The 14,932-nt window shown below is 41.7% G+C and overlaps 1 protein-coding gene across 3 annotated transcripts in view; it reads right to left on the reverse strand.

Annotated features, from left to right (window-relative positions):
• Positions 1-10,543: 10,543 nt before the first annotated feature.
• Positions 10,544-14,932, reverse strand: part of MORF4L1 (mortality factor 4 like 1) — a 56,138-nt gene continuing 51,749 nt past the window's right edge. For all 3 annotated transcript variants that reach the window (XM_033920401.1, XM_033920402.1, XM_033920403.1), the window contains 2 exons: positions 11,261-11,345; positions 10,544-11,075 (listed from right to left, as the gene is read on the reverse strand). In XM_033920401.1, coding sequence (XP_033776292.1) covers positions 10,991-11,075; positions 11,261-11,345 — 170 coding nt within the window. In that variant the 3' untranslated portion in view covers positions 10,544-10,990. The remainder of the gene's footprint in view (positions 11,076-11,260; positions 11,346-14,932) is intronic.

Here is a 14,932-nt window from a genome sequence, read left to right on the forward strand (position 1 = left end):
TCAAATTTAAAAACATTTCTGTTTAAGGATGCTTTTTGACTGCTAATATCGCTCTATACTTTTACTAATCGTCAGGATTTTAATACCCTCCCTCTGTGTGTTTGTTTCCTTTTAATGTTCAGAAACCACACCAACTGCAAGCACGCTGCTGCAGAATTGTGCTGGAGACCATCATAACAGTTCTAAGTCCCCTTCTCCCACTCATATGGGAGCTTGGTGTTAAACTTGAGCAATGCACTTATCTGCTTAGATACAGGCAGTACAGCGCCCCAGCTGGAATTTCATAATCTTTTCCTGCAGGCTCAGCAGATAAAACTTTGTTGTTAAACACCTTCCATGAAGTTTTATCTGCTGAGCCGCTGTAAGGAAAGATCATGGAATTCCAGCTGGGGCGCTGCAGTGCCTGCATCTAAGCCAGGGGTGTCAAAGTCCCTCCTCAAGGGCCACAATCCAGTCGGGTTTTCCCCAATGAATATGCATGAGATCTATTTGCATGCACTGCTTTCAATGCATATTCATTGGGGAAATCCTGAAAACCCAACTGGATTGCGGCTGAGGAGGGACTTTGGCACCCCTGATCTAAGCAGATAAGTGCATTGCTCCAGTTTAACACCAGTCTCCCACAGGAGTGGGGGAAGGGAACTTAGATGTATTAGGATGGTCCCCAGCACAATTCTGCAGTGCAGTGGCTTCTGAACACTTCACATGTGTATATCACAATGTATATGATGTAAAGTAACTACAAGTTATGAGACTAATAGTTGTAGCCTATATACGAGCATAGAGGATTTATGTGGCTTGAACTCCTAAGTTTTGAAGGTTGTACAAGTAGCTTCAACATTATGTGTGATCGTTAGATACTGCAGGATTACCTTTTCCCACTGAAACAAGTTTTGAGAATGGATTTTGTGTCTCTGGCCTTCGTCAAGATCTCTAGCAACTTTGTCTTCCTATGAATAGGAAAGCATTGCACTCAATATGGGGATTTGGGTCTTCCTTGAGGATTCTTCAGACTTGACCAAATTAATTAAACAGATTCCAGAGATCTCAGTGAGCACTGACCTTAGGGAATCTCAATTTAGGGTACCACATCATATTTATTCAACTCAAAATCAAGTCTATAGATCAGGCCATATTGCCTCTTCTATATGTCTGAAATGCTTCCAACAAGATACTATTTTATTATATGTTTTTTGAATATATCTGAGGATAAAACAATTTTGATGGACAGTTATATGCTATATTGAAAGACTTTTATGAGGGGCTGATGAAAAGTTCACAGCCCAAACAACAAAGTTGGGATGGTCTCCATCGAGGACTATACATTTAGTCCAGTGATTTGCCACATCTTTCCAACAATGAAAAAATGGAAAACATCACTGGATTAAGTGTACAGCCCTCAATGGAGGCTGCCCCAACATTGTTGGTTGGGCTGAGAACTTTTCATCAGCCCCTCATACAACATTCCATTCCATTTTCAGCAGCAGGCTTCCTACAGGATAAATATTAAGCTTTTCGGCTTGCTGAGCAGGGACACCTTCTATGAAGACATTGGGTATGTGAGAGAAAAAGTAATATTAACTAGTTGAGTGGTGATGCTTCTTCCTATTGAGCGTAGCAAAATCACCTTCACGCTATTACCGAAGCATAGACATGCTAAACCTATTCCCTAACTGTAAAATAAACACTTTCTTCAGATTTGGGAACCCTACGTTCATCATTGTTTTCTAGGGCTCATAGTGGTATTCTTAATTCCCCGTGATTTTGATGGCAATGGGTGATGTTCTCCTGTATCCGATGTTTTCAGATAAGGGGAGGGAAAGAAGGGATGGTTTGTGGAGGGATGTAGCAGATAGGTTAGTGGGGTTGAATGTTGAGCTGCTGGAAAGATCATGAGTCTAGGCTGCTAGGGGATTCCTTTCTTTTCTTTTGAAGGGGAAGGGGGGATTGAAAACACAATACTTGGACTAGATTCACTAATCTCCTTTCCGTGCCCGATTGCATGCAGGTCAACAAATTCACTAAAGGCCTGCATGCAAACCACACCAACCACAAAGATCACTGTAGAGCGATGCTTGAGCATGCGCAGACCATCTTCCTAGACTGTAGCTGGTCTGCGCATGCACTGGTGGTCCTTCGTGCCCTCTTTTTTTTTTAACTATTTTTTTTAACTTCGATAGCCCATGGTTTTAACCCACTTTACCCGTGGGTTAAAACCACAACTCACACTGCAGGGAAAGGTAGGCGAATTGGGGCTGAGCAGGGCAGGAGAATTGGGGCAGAGAGCAGGGTTTTAGCACAAGCGACTGGTCCTCACCAGTTGCTAGTTTTTTGATCAGCCAGCCAGTCAGTAAGTTTAGTGAATCGCATCCTTCCTGCTTTGCATGCCGATTCCCCTCATTTGCATGCATGGATCGGGATTGGATCGGAGGGAAATCAGATCACAAAGGGCTCGCAAACCAATCGGTACACAATCAGTTTGCTTAGTGAATCTAGCCCTTGGTTTAAAGGGATAGGGATTTGTATACTGCCTTTTTGTAGTTTTACAACCTCATTCAAAACGGATTACATACAGGTACTTCAAGCATTTTCCCTATCTGTTCCGGTGGCGTCACAGTCTATCTAATATACCTGGGGGCAGTGAGTTGGCCAGGGTCACAAGGAGCAGCACGGGATTTGAACCCACAACCTCAGAGTGCTGAGGCTGTAGCTCTAACCCCAGTGCCACATTCTTGTGTTGTGTTACAGTATCTTGGATGGTATATTATGAATGGAAGATACAGAACATAAGCTGGAAAGAATATAGACGCACCAATGTTAAGTTTATGCTTTAGTTTCAATTCAAGAATGGTGGTACATATTGTTTTATGTGCAAAATATTGATGTACATTATTTAATTTGCATTGATATACCAGTCACAGTTGATATTGCACAGATTTTTTGAACGTTGTCTTAATAAAAAAAGATTTGAATATAAATAATATAGTGAATGGGAAGAGGACATCATAAAAATATATAAAACTGGTCATCTATTCTATTCCAGTACTTTATATACTGCCCTATACACATTCAATAAAGGCTGTTTACAGTCAAATAGCACAGATAAACAACAATAAAATCCCTAATAAAAACTTACTCCCCCTATACTAAGCTGCATTAGAGGTTTCTACTGCAGCTCAGAGTGCTAAATGCTCCAATGCTGATAGAATTCCTGTGGGCATTGGAGCAGCATCGGAGTATTTGGCACTCCAGGCTGTGGTAGAAACCTCTACCGTGGCTTAGTAAAAGGGGAGGGGGGTGTTTAATGATCTAAAAAATTGAATGCTATGAAAAATACAAGTTTTTAGCATCTTCCCAAAGGTAAGATATCCTAGCTGATCAGAGATATAAAGAAGGGCCCACATAAGAAAATGCCCTTTTTCTAGTAGTTGTTAAATAGATACGCTGTAATTAAGGTCAGACCTGTAAACATATATTTCAATATCATGTGCAACTCCACACCAGTGAAAGTGCCTAGAAAAAGTGTAAATGAATATTTATGAGACAGTCACTGTATCAAAAATCCAATTCAAAACATAATATAATTTAAAAAATAACTCGCATCTTATCTTAATTACAGAGTCCAGTGCTGAGTCAAGTTAAACACCAGACACTCATAAAAGGTGGGAGGGATTAAGAAGGTAACTTACCATATATACTCAACTACAAGTCAATCCTATGTATAAGTCAAGGGCAGTTTTAGAACTACAAATGGACAAAAATGCAGTGATCCATGTATAAGTTGAGGTAAAGTGATGCACATTGGGAAGACTAACCCAAATCAGTTACCGGATGCTAGGGTCCACCTTGGGGGTCAGCACCCAAGAAAAGGATCTGGGTGTCATTGCAGACAATACGATGAAACCTTCCGCCTAATGTGCGCCAGCAGCCAATAAAGCAAACAGGATGCTAGGAAGTATTTAAAAAGCAATGGTTAGCAAGACTAAGATTATAATGCCCTTGTATCGCTCCATGGTGCGACCTCACCTAGAGTATTGCGTTCAATTCTGGTCATCTCAAAAAGGAACACCAGGCCAATTGGGTTTTCAGGCTAGCCCTAATGAATATGCATGAAGCAAATTTGCATGCCTATCACTTCCATCATATGCAAATCTCTCATGCATATTCATTAGGGCTAGCCTGAAAACCCGATTGGCCTGGTGTTCCTCCAGGACAGGGTTGGGAATCACTGACTTAGAGTACTAGACCCCAGAAGAAGGTCATTCAAGACAGAAACACGGACCGTGTCGGGTCTATACCACAATCCATTTATTGTGTATATTTATATTGGATTTTTTTAATTGCACCTTGGATATCAAGATTGTCTGAATAAAGGTTTTGATCAAGATCATCAGTTCCACAGCTGCCTTTGTTTTTTTCCCTTCTCCTCCACTGCCAATTCCAGATGTTATTCCTTTCATCCAGCTGCCCCCTTATACCTGGAATAAGCTAGCTGAGTTTGTCCGCCACGCCCCTTCCCTTGTTTAAAAACAGACTGAAAAACTTCCATTTTAATATAGCCTTCAATCCATTAACCCCATTCCCTACTGCCCACTAACCTAACCAGAAGATTAACCATTCCCCTAACTGCATCTATGGCATCCCTATTTGTTTGTCTTGTCTGTTTAGAGTGTAAGCTCCTTCGAGCAGGGACTGTCTTCTTTGTGACTCTGTACAGCGCTGCATACGTTTGGTAACGCTGTAGAAATAATTAGTAGTACTGTAAAGAAATTATTTTATTGGTTCTTGTCTCTATGACAAGCTTCTTTTTTGATTTGGAATTTAAGAGATTACTTGCTCTTTTTCCAAAAGGGAGCTTAAAGCAAGTTAAATTTAGATAGACATGTTATTTTGCTATCCAGGTAGGCTCACATTCAAAATTTAAGGCTGATAACTGGATCCAGATTTGCAGGACAGGATTGATCTAGTCCTGGATTTAACCTGTTGCATGCTGGGATGTCTTGCTTTTCTTAGAGAATGCAATAGAGAAAAAAATAAATACAAGTCCTTGCATGTTACAGGGTAAACCCAGGATTAAATCAACCCTGTCCTATGAATCCGTACCAATTGGCAGCCTTAATCTAAGGTGCAGTGACTTTTACCCTTTGAAGATCACAATGAGCAGCAACAGGAAGAGTAGAATATGAACCCTGACTAGTTCTCCATTTTACTTTTGAAACATTTACAGCTCGCCTTTTAAAACTCTTTTGAACTTGCCAATATATTTGCTGTTTCCTATTTTCTTCATTCTAGTGCAATAGGAACATCAGTCTTGAATATGTGGGTTGTGGATCTCTGATCGTGAGAGATCTGGTGTTGAGAGTCTCAGTTATATATTTTTTTGCTCTGCCTTCCATCAGTCTGGGCTGTCCTGTAATTCCTCAATATTGCTCTCTACATGCAAGATGGTAGGACCCTGTCTGCTTTGCTCCTGTTTGTTTGTTTTTTTTATTTTGGTTCTCCGGTTGTGAGGCTTTTCAGTTCTGCAGAGGCTCCTGGGTCTCAGAACATTTCTGGCTACTAGAGAACACAGACTTTGAGGGCAGAAGTCTGTAGCCAAGAGGCAGCCCAGGAGCTCAGAGACTAAGAATTGACATACTGGAACAGACCGAAGGTCCATCAAGCCCATTATTCTCTTTCCAACAGTGGCCAACCCAAGTCAAGTACCTAGCTAGATCCCAAGTAGTAAAACAGATTTTATGCTGCTTATCCTAGGAATAAGCAGTGAATTTATTCAATTTTTTAGCCCGTCCTCCCACAAGAGCCCAGAATGGGTTACAAAGTACATCCATAATAATTGAGACAAACATGACATAATTTACATAAATTGCAATATAGACATGACAATAAAACATATGCACGAAGTAGCATCTGGTGAGATTAGGTGGTGTAGGTGCGTTGACTGAGTGGCATTTCTGGGTGAATGACTTTAAGGCGCTGGGTTTGTAAAGAGGAAGGTTTTCATGACCCCAAGCCCTCTCAATAATGGCCTATGCACTTCTCTTTTAGGAAATTATCCATACGTTTTTTAAACCCTGCTAAGCTGATTTCACCACATTCTCTGGCAACAAATTCCAGAGTTTAGACGTTGTGTGAAGAAATATTTTCTTGTTTTAAATCTACTATGTAGTAGCTTAGAAACATAGAAAACGACGGCAGATAAGGGCCATAGCCCATCAGGTCTGCCCACACTACTTACCCACCCCCAAGTCTACTTTCCTAGAGATCCCACTACTAATGACTGATCTCTTTAACTTAACCCTCTGATGGATCCCACATGGGCATCCCAATTGCTCTTAAAATCTGGCACACTGTTGGCCTCGATTACCTGCACCGGGAGCTCATTCCAAGGATCAACCACTCTCTCGGTGAAGAAATACTTCCTGGTGTCGCCATGAAATTTCCCGCCCCTGAGTTTGAGTGGATGCCCTCTTGTGGCTGAGGGTCCCTTCATCACATGCCCCCTAGTCCTAGTAATTTTGGAAAGACTATCTCCATCCCCATACCCATGAGTTCTGTCCCTGTCCCATCTGTCCTCATCTGCAGAAGCCTCGAGCACTTATGTTAGTGATCTGTAACCTGTTGTTAAAATCTGTGGTACCTGAAGATTGGAGGGTGGCCAATGTTATGCTGATTTTTTAAAAGGGTTCCAGTGGAAATTTGGGAAGTTACAGACCGGTAAGCCTGACCTTAGGGCTGGGCAAAATAGTGAAAACAATTATAAAAATAAATTGTGGAGCATGTAGACAAACATGATTTTTAATGAGACAGAGTCCGCATGGGTTCAGCCAAGGGAGATCTTGTCTCACCAATTTGCTTGACTTCTTTGAAGGTGTGAATAAACATGTGGATAAAGGCAAGCCGGTTGATGTAGTGTATCTAGATTTCCAGAAGGCTTTTGAGAAAATTAAAGAGTCATGGGATAGGAGGCAATGTTCAATTGTGGATTAAGAACTAGTTATCGGACAGAAAACAAACAGAGGATAGGGTTGAATGGTCATTTTTCGCAGTGGAGGAGGGTAAATAGTAATGTGCTGCAGGGATCTGTGCTGGAACCGGTTTATAAATGATCTAGAAATTGGAACTACGAGCGAGGTGATTAAATTTGCAGATTACACTAAATTGTTCAAAGTTGTTAAAATTCACGTGAACTGCAGGAAGAACTTAGCAAATTGGAAGGCTGGTCGTCCAAATGGCAGATGAAATTCAATGTGGACAAATGCAAAGTGATGCGCATTGGGAAGAATAATCCAAGTCATAGTTATCGGATGCTAGAAACCAATATGCTGAAGCCTTCCATCCAATGTGCAGTGGCAGTAGCCAAGGCGGCAAACAGGATGCTAGGAATTATTAGAAAAGGATGGTTAACAAAACTAAGAATGTTATAATGCCTCTATCGCTCAATGGTGTGACCTCACCTTGAGTATTGCATTCAGTTCTGGTCTCCTTATTTCAAAAAAGTTCAAAGAAGAGCGACCAAGATGATAAAGGGGATGGAACTCCTCTTGTGTGAGGAAAGACTAAAAAGGTTAGGGCTCTTCAGCATGGAAAAGAGACGGCTAAGGGGAGATATGATTTAAGTCTACAAAATCCTTAGTGGTGTAAAACAGGTACAAGTGGAGCAATTTTTTTTTTAACTGAATCAAGATTTACAAAGACATGGGGACAGAGTAATACTTTTAAAACCAATAGGAGGAAATATTTTTTCACTCAAGAGAATAGTTAAGCTCTGGAATGCGTTGCCAGAGGATGGTAAGAACAGTTAATGTAGCTGGTTTTAAAAAAGGTTTGGACAAATTCCTGGAGGAAAAGTCTATAGTCTGCTGTTGAGACAGACATGGGATAGTAGCATGGGTTTTTGCCAGGTACTTGTGAGCTGGATTGGCCTCTGCAAAGATGGGATACTGGGCTAGATGGACCACTGATCTGACCCAGTAAGGCTATTCTTATGATTTTAAAGTGTTTGAAGTTTGTGTAGATTAGGACAGAGCTTGCAGGGATGGGACAGGGACAAAACTCACAAGGATGGAGATAGATCTGGTGGAGACAGACAAATTTATCCCCGTGTCATTCTCTAGAATAAACAAGCTATTCATATCTGCCCTTTCCACTCCACTCTGTATTTTATAAACTTCGCCATCTCTTCTCCAAGCTGAAGAGCCCTAGCCACTTTAGCCTTTCCTCTTAGGGAAGTCATCCCATTCCTTTTATTATTTTCTTTGCCCTTCTCTGTACCTTTTCTAATTCCGCTGTATCTTTTTGAGATAATGACAACCAGAATTGCACACAGTACTCAAGGTACGGCTGTACCTTAGAACGATTCAAGGTCATTATAACATTTTCATTTTTGTTTTCCATTCCTTTCCTGATAATTCCTAACATTCTATTTGCTTAACTTCAGAAGCCCAAACAGTTATGATTTTAAAGTGTTCGAGGCTTGTGTAGATGAGGACAGAGCTTGCAGGGGGATAGAATGGGAAGAGAGAGATCCTGGGGGGAGGGGGGAGATTTGTCCCCGTGTCATTCTCTAGTGCTTCTTTTCCCTATTTAATAGATTCACCTTGAAGAACATAAAAATTGCCATACTGGGACAGACTGAAGGTCCATCAAGCCCAGTATCCTGTTTCCAACAATGGCCAACCTAGGTCCCAAGTAGCAAAAGAGTGATTTTATACTGCTTATCCAATACTTTTTCTATATCGTTCTTCTAGGGGAGCTCAGAATGTTTTATAGGGATTTATTCAGGAACTCAAGCATTTTTCCCGTCTGTCCCAGCAGGCTCATAATCTATCTAATATACCTGGGGAAATGGGGGACCAAGTGGCTTGCCCAGGGTTACAAGGAGCAGTATGGGTGCTGAGGCTATAGCTCTAAACCCTACACCACACTCTCAGACTAAGTTTGGTAGAACATAGCATGACAAAACAGTTAAAGCATGGTAAACAATGTGTACAATTCTGGTTACTGCAACTCAAAAAAGGTATCGCAGTAGAAGAAAAGAGCAACGAAAATGATAAAGGCCTGCCAATACAAAAGATACCTAGACAGAACACTTGCTTTCCAAGCAGGCCAAATGAACAACTGGCTGAGCATCTTAAGAACGCACGCTTCCTTCAATCTAAGTTTTAGAAAACTAGTAAAAACAAACTTGTTCAACCGATTTGTATCCCTATCGCTTTACTCCATCTGATTTTTACCACGTTCTCTCATTTCTTCTCGGCTCTTGGCCTACTGGAATTGATGTCTGTCCAATGCCCCACTCTCGCTAATTGTTTGCAGCAGGCTCCTGCTCTCTTTTTCCTGTATCCGCTTCATGTACTTTAATACCTTCTTGTACCTATCTTCGCTGATTGTCCAGCTCCTCTTGTTGTGAACCGCCTCGAACTGCTATGGCTTTGGCGGTATATAAGAATAAAATTATTATTATTCTCTATGAGGAAAGGCTAAAGCAACTAGGGTTCTTCAACCTGGAGAAAAGATGGCTCAGGGGAGATATGATAGAGATCTATAAAGCAACAAGTGGAGTGAAACATGAATCGCTTGTTTAGTCCTTCAGAAAATATTAGGACTAGGGGACATGTATTGAAGCTACTAAGTAGTAAACTTAAACCAAAGAAAATTTTTCGTTACTCACGAATTTGTTGCTTGAGAATATGGTAAAAGCAGTTAGCTTAGCAGAAATTAAAATGGTTTGGATACTTTCCTAAAAGAGAAGTCCATAAGCCATTATTAAGATGGACTTGGGAAAAATCTACTGCTTATTTCTAGGATAAACAGCATCTGTTTTACTCTTTGGGATCTTGCCAGGATTGGCCACTGTTGGAAACAAATTACTGGGCTTAATGGACCTACAGTCTGCCTCAGTATGGCAACTCTCATTGATTTATTTAAAAAATGTCTACCACACACCATCTACCATTCTGGGCAGCTTACAATTGACATATATATTAAAAACATGGGAGATGGTTAGTTGTGATGGGGGAGAACCAGTCCGATAGTAGAGCAGAAGAAAGAGATTCAATTGAAGGACTCTTGGATGTTGTACCTCACTTTTTTACTTGCTATTTTTCTTCCATTTTCTATTCATATTACAGAAAACGTTAAAAACCTATTTGTCTTTTATGGCCTTTATTTCTACTTTATAACTTATGGTTAACTGATGTGGCATGATATTGTATTGAATTGTAATTCACTATTATTGTACCGTTCTCTTATCTTGTTACATCAAACTGGAAGGTGGTATGAGATACAAATGAAGATTTATGTTATGAGGGGTAAAGCCTGGGATAAGTACAGAAAATTTCTAGGAAGGGGTATAAAAAGTCAAATATTCCATGCAGTCTGCAGCAGTGCAATATGGGCAGAGACTCGAAAGAGTTGTGTGCTTGCTATCTGCTTTCATAATCTGTACAATAAGCAAGAATCCAGATGGATCAGCTACACTTTTCATTTGTGTTCCGAGATGAGCATTGGTAGTGGAAGTTCAACACAGGCTACCAGAGGCTGGATCATCATAAGGGATTTTATTTTGAACGTGGCAAACTCTAGAAATGTCGTCTTTCCCAGAGCTCGGCAACAAAAGGCTCTCACTACCCAAGCATGCAGTGGGAGCATACACAACTAAAACTTCAACACGAGCCGTCTACCAACACAGGGGTTCACATAACATGCAGACGTCAAGCACAAGGGACCAACTTGGTAGTTACAAGGAGCTGGACGGTTAAGTTTCTGTGGGTATTAATCCAGGGCAGGGGACTGGGCCTTCACATTTCATGTCTAAATTCTAGACATGGCTAGCAGTGGTCCTGTCCAGTAATAGCATCTTCCCACATCACCACTGCCTGATACCACTCGCCCGTTCTGGAACAGACCAGAAGCACTTCTCGGACACATCCACTCTCGGCAGTCTGAGGCATTCGGGGCTCCCACCATGCTCTGTTGTGGTATAATGCTATACTGCTTTCCTGTGGTATTCTGGTGGAGCCACTTCATAATCACTGGAACTGAACAGTGTTGATGCATTCTTCGCAAGGTACCTGAGTGAAGGAAAGGCAGTATAAGACTGTGTGAATAGGAATATAGTGTCACTAACATTTCTCCACACCTCTTTCAATTGGCAAGAAAACCTAAACCAATAAGAGTGGATTATCAAGGTGAATGCTACGTGCCCCTTTCTTGACTTCCCCAGACAGTTTGATTCAAGACATACAGCTGTACTCACTTCAGAAAATCATGCAGATAGTTGAGTAATAAAGCGAGGCTCTTCTCATCCAGGGGCGTGTAAGCCAACATAGCACCAATTCGTACTGTTCCAGGAAAAAAAAACAGAAAAGCAGAGTGTCACCTGCAGGACTTTCCCTGCTCCTAGCCTATCACAAGCCCTTCCTCAAAGTCCAGATATCTGCTTCAGATTTGTCTGAGCATGAAGCATCTCTCTCTGCTATTATGTGGCAGCAGAGATTTATACTTTTTTATTCCCTAAAGAATTGCTGGCTCTATCTTACATCAGAGGACACCAGCAGGAGCATTGTGTCCCCTCCCACCCCCCAACTGCACAGTGCTAGTGCCTCTGCTTTCCTCTTTCGTACAGCGAGAGATTAGAGAAACTGGGCCTCTTCGCCCTTGAAAAGAGAAGACTGAGAGGGAACATGATAGAAACATTCAAGATATTGAAGGGAATAGACTTAGTAGATAAAGACAGGTTGTTCACCCTCTCCAAGGTAGAGAGAACGAAAGGGCACTCTCTAAAGTTAAAAGGGAATAGATTCTGTACAAACGTAAGGAAGTTCTTCTTCACCCAGAGTGGTAGAAAACTGGAATGCTCTTCCGGAGGCTGTTATAGGGGAAAACACCCTCCAGAGATTCAAGACGAAGTTAGACAAGTTTCTGCTGAACCAGAACATACGCACGTAAGGCTAGTCTCAGTTAGGGTACTGGTCTTGACCTAAGGGGCCATCGCGGGAGCAGACTGCTGGGCACAATGGACCACTGGTCTAACCGAGCAGCGGCAATTCTTATGTTCTGAATGACATGGTACATTGCTGAAACAGAGCTGCACAACCACAACAAGCACACAAGAAAGCAAAGGTGTTGGCACCATGACAGCTGCCATCATGTAATATAGGGGGGCAAAGAAGGCTTGAGGATGCAGATCAGCAGGTGAGTGAAGGGTAATTGTAGGGCGAGGATTTCTGCTACAATTTTTAAAGAACTTTTCATACTATTACTACTAATTATTTCTATAGTGCTACCAGACACAGGCAGCGCTGCACAGTCAGGGGGAGAATAGAATACTGAAGGAGATCTTTCAAAAAGAAAATAAAAGCAGCACTATGGCCCTGACACTAATACAGCATATACTACTACATACTCCATCTTAATCCTTATTAATCTTCTTTAGATCTATAAAGACATTTAACTGTTCTGGATCACAGAATATGTATTTAAACCTCCAAACTTTACCAAACATTTGCATGGGTAACATAAGCGAAATGTGGCACCAAGGTTAACCGTCTCTTGCCTAAATGATAGGAAAATTCTTCTTCGATCTTCTATTATCTTAGTAACATCAGGATAAATCCAGACCCTTTGGCCTAGAAAAGAAACTTTCAAATTACAAAAATATAATTTTAATACATTATTCAAATCTTGTTCAAATACGAAGGAGGCTATTAATGTTGATCTGGATATATCATCAGATACAAAGTCTTCCAAAATTTCAGAAATATTATTTAAATCCAATTTCTCATGTTCAATAGCTGCTGTCATACTCTCATTTTGTACACTCTTCTTTACTAAGTTCAAGTAATAAACTTGTTTAATGGTGGAATCATATCAGAGGAAAATGATATTTCAGTCAGGTATTTCCTGAACATTTCCAAAGGAGAAGTAGCTAAATCATGTGGAAAATTCAAAATTCAGTCTCCTATTATAGTTTTCCATCTGTTTTTCTTTGCAGGTACGTTTGATACTTTTATGACAGTATTTTTAAAATCTTGTAAAACTTGATCATCAGGAGAAATTTGCTGCATTTTGGTAGATGTGTCCTCTCTAACCTCTTTCACCGTTTTAGTCAAAATATCAACTTCTTGAAGCAGAATGGTTACCTCAGTCGAAGCCTCTTTAACTACCTGAGTTATTGCTTTTCATATAGAATAGAAACTACTGTTCCCGTTTCTTCTCTGATCTTCAATTCCTGGCATTTCACTTTTGGTGCACCGCCCTCACCCGGGACCTCAGTCAAACGCTCTCCAATCAGCTGCTGTTTCTGCGTGTGCTCCGTTCGATGCACGACATTGTGGGGGAGACGGCTCTGGGGAAGAGAGGCTGACTTGTGAATCAATATACTGAATTGCTCCTTCCAATCTGTCTAACGCTTGACTCTTTCCTTCAATCTCCACAATTGCTGTACTCCTGGTGGCATATTTTTCAATCTTTTGCTGCACCATCGGGATCGTTCGGGCCAGTGAGGACATCCCCCAAACAAGTCCCTTTCCTTTGGTATGTGGCATATCGCCAAACAGTGGAAAATCCGTTGAAGAAAAAAAAATCATTGGTGCAGAGTAAAAAAGAAGCAGATAACGCTCAGCGGGAACATAGAAACAAACATGACAGCAGATAAAGGCCAAATGGCCCATCTAATCTGCCCATCTGCAGTAACCATTATCTCTCTCTGAGAGATCCCACATGCCTATCCCAGGCCCTCAAATTCAGACAGTCTGTTTCCACCACCTCTTCTGGGAGACTGTTCCCCGCATCTACCACCCTTTCTGTAAAAAAGGGTTTCCTCAGATTACTATGGAGCCTATCACCTAACTTCATCCTATGCCCTCTCATTGCAGAGTTCCCTTTCAAATGGAAGAGACTCGACTCATGCACATTTATATTATGTAGGTATTTAAACAACTATCATATCTCCCCTCTCCCGCCTTTCCTCTAAAGTATACAGATTGAGATCTAAGTCTGTCCCCCCATACGCCTTATCACGAATACAACACACCATTTTAGTTGCCTTCTTTTGGGCCAATTCCATCCTTTTTATATCTTTTTGAGCACTCCTCTGGCTTATGAAGCCCACCTTCTTTTTCTTTGGGTAGACTGTCATTTTCTAGTGCTGATGGCAACGCATGTGGCGGGAATAGACATCGTTCAAGCAGACTTCCTCAGCAGATAGATTGGATCCGGGTGAGTGGGCCCTGTCCCCTGAGGCATTCCATACCCAAGGGAAGAAAGAAAGCGGATCGCTTCTTCAATCAAAACCCGAGCCCAGCAGCGTGGGACTCAACACTCTGGTGCCTCATGAGATTCTCCTGTATGTTTTCCTCCTTGGTCGATGTTCGGCCGAGTCATTCAGAGGATCGTGGCTCATACGTGCCACATCATTTTGGTCACTGCAGATTGACCTTGCAGACCATGATACCCAGATCTGATGCATCTGTGAAAAAGGTCGCAGCCTTCGAGTGAGTGCCTATCCGGACCTTCTCAAGCAGGGTCCGTATCCATGGATCTGGGTCACTTTGCTCTTACGGCATGGCTCTTGAGCACACAGCCTTAGTACATGAAGGATATTCTGCCCTGGTTGCCGATACTCTTTTGAAGTCTAAGAAGTCATTCACAGTATCTGATTTTGCTAAGGCATGGATGGCCTCCCAACACTGGTATTCCCAGGACCAGGTGGATCCTTATTCAGCTCCAATCTCGCTGATTCTCGCCTTTCTTCAGGCTGGTTTGGATAAAGGCCTCTGTGGCTTTTCTTTGGGTCCAAGTGGCCAGGCTCTCCTCATTTAGATCCCGGAGCATCGGTCTTCCTTGGTGTCTCATCCGGATGTCGCCAGATTCTTGAAAGGGACTCATGTCAGACCGCCAATTACTCCCATACTATCTTCGTAGAGAC

This window comes from Geotrypetes seraphini, chromosome 14 (genome assembly GCF_902459505.1).
Source record: "Geotrypetes seraphini chromosome 14, aGeoSer1.1, whole genome shotgun sequence".
NCBI lineage: Eukaryota > Metazoa > Chordata > Amphibia > Gymnophiona > Dermophiidae > Geotrypetes > Geotrypetes seraphini.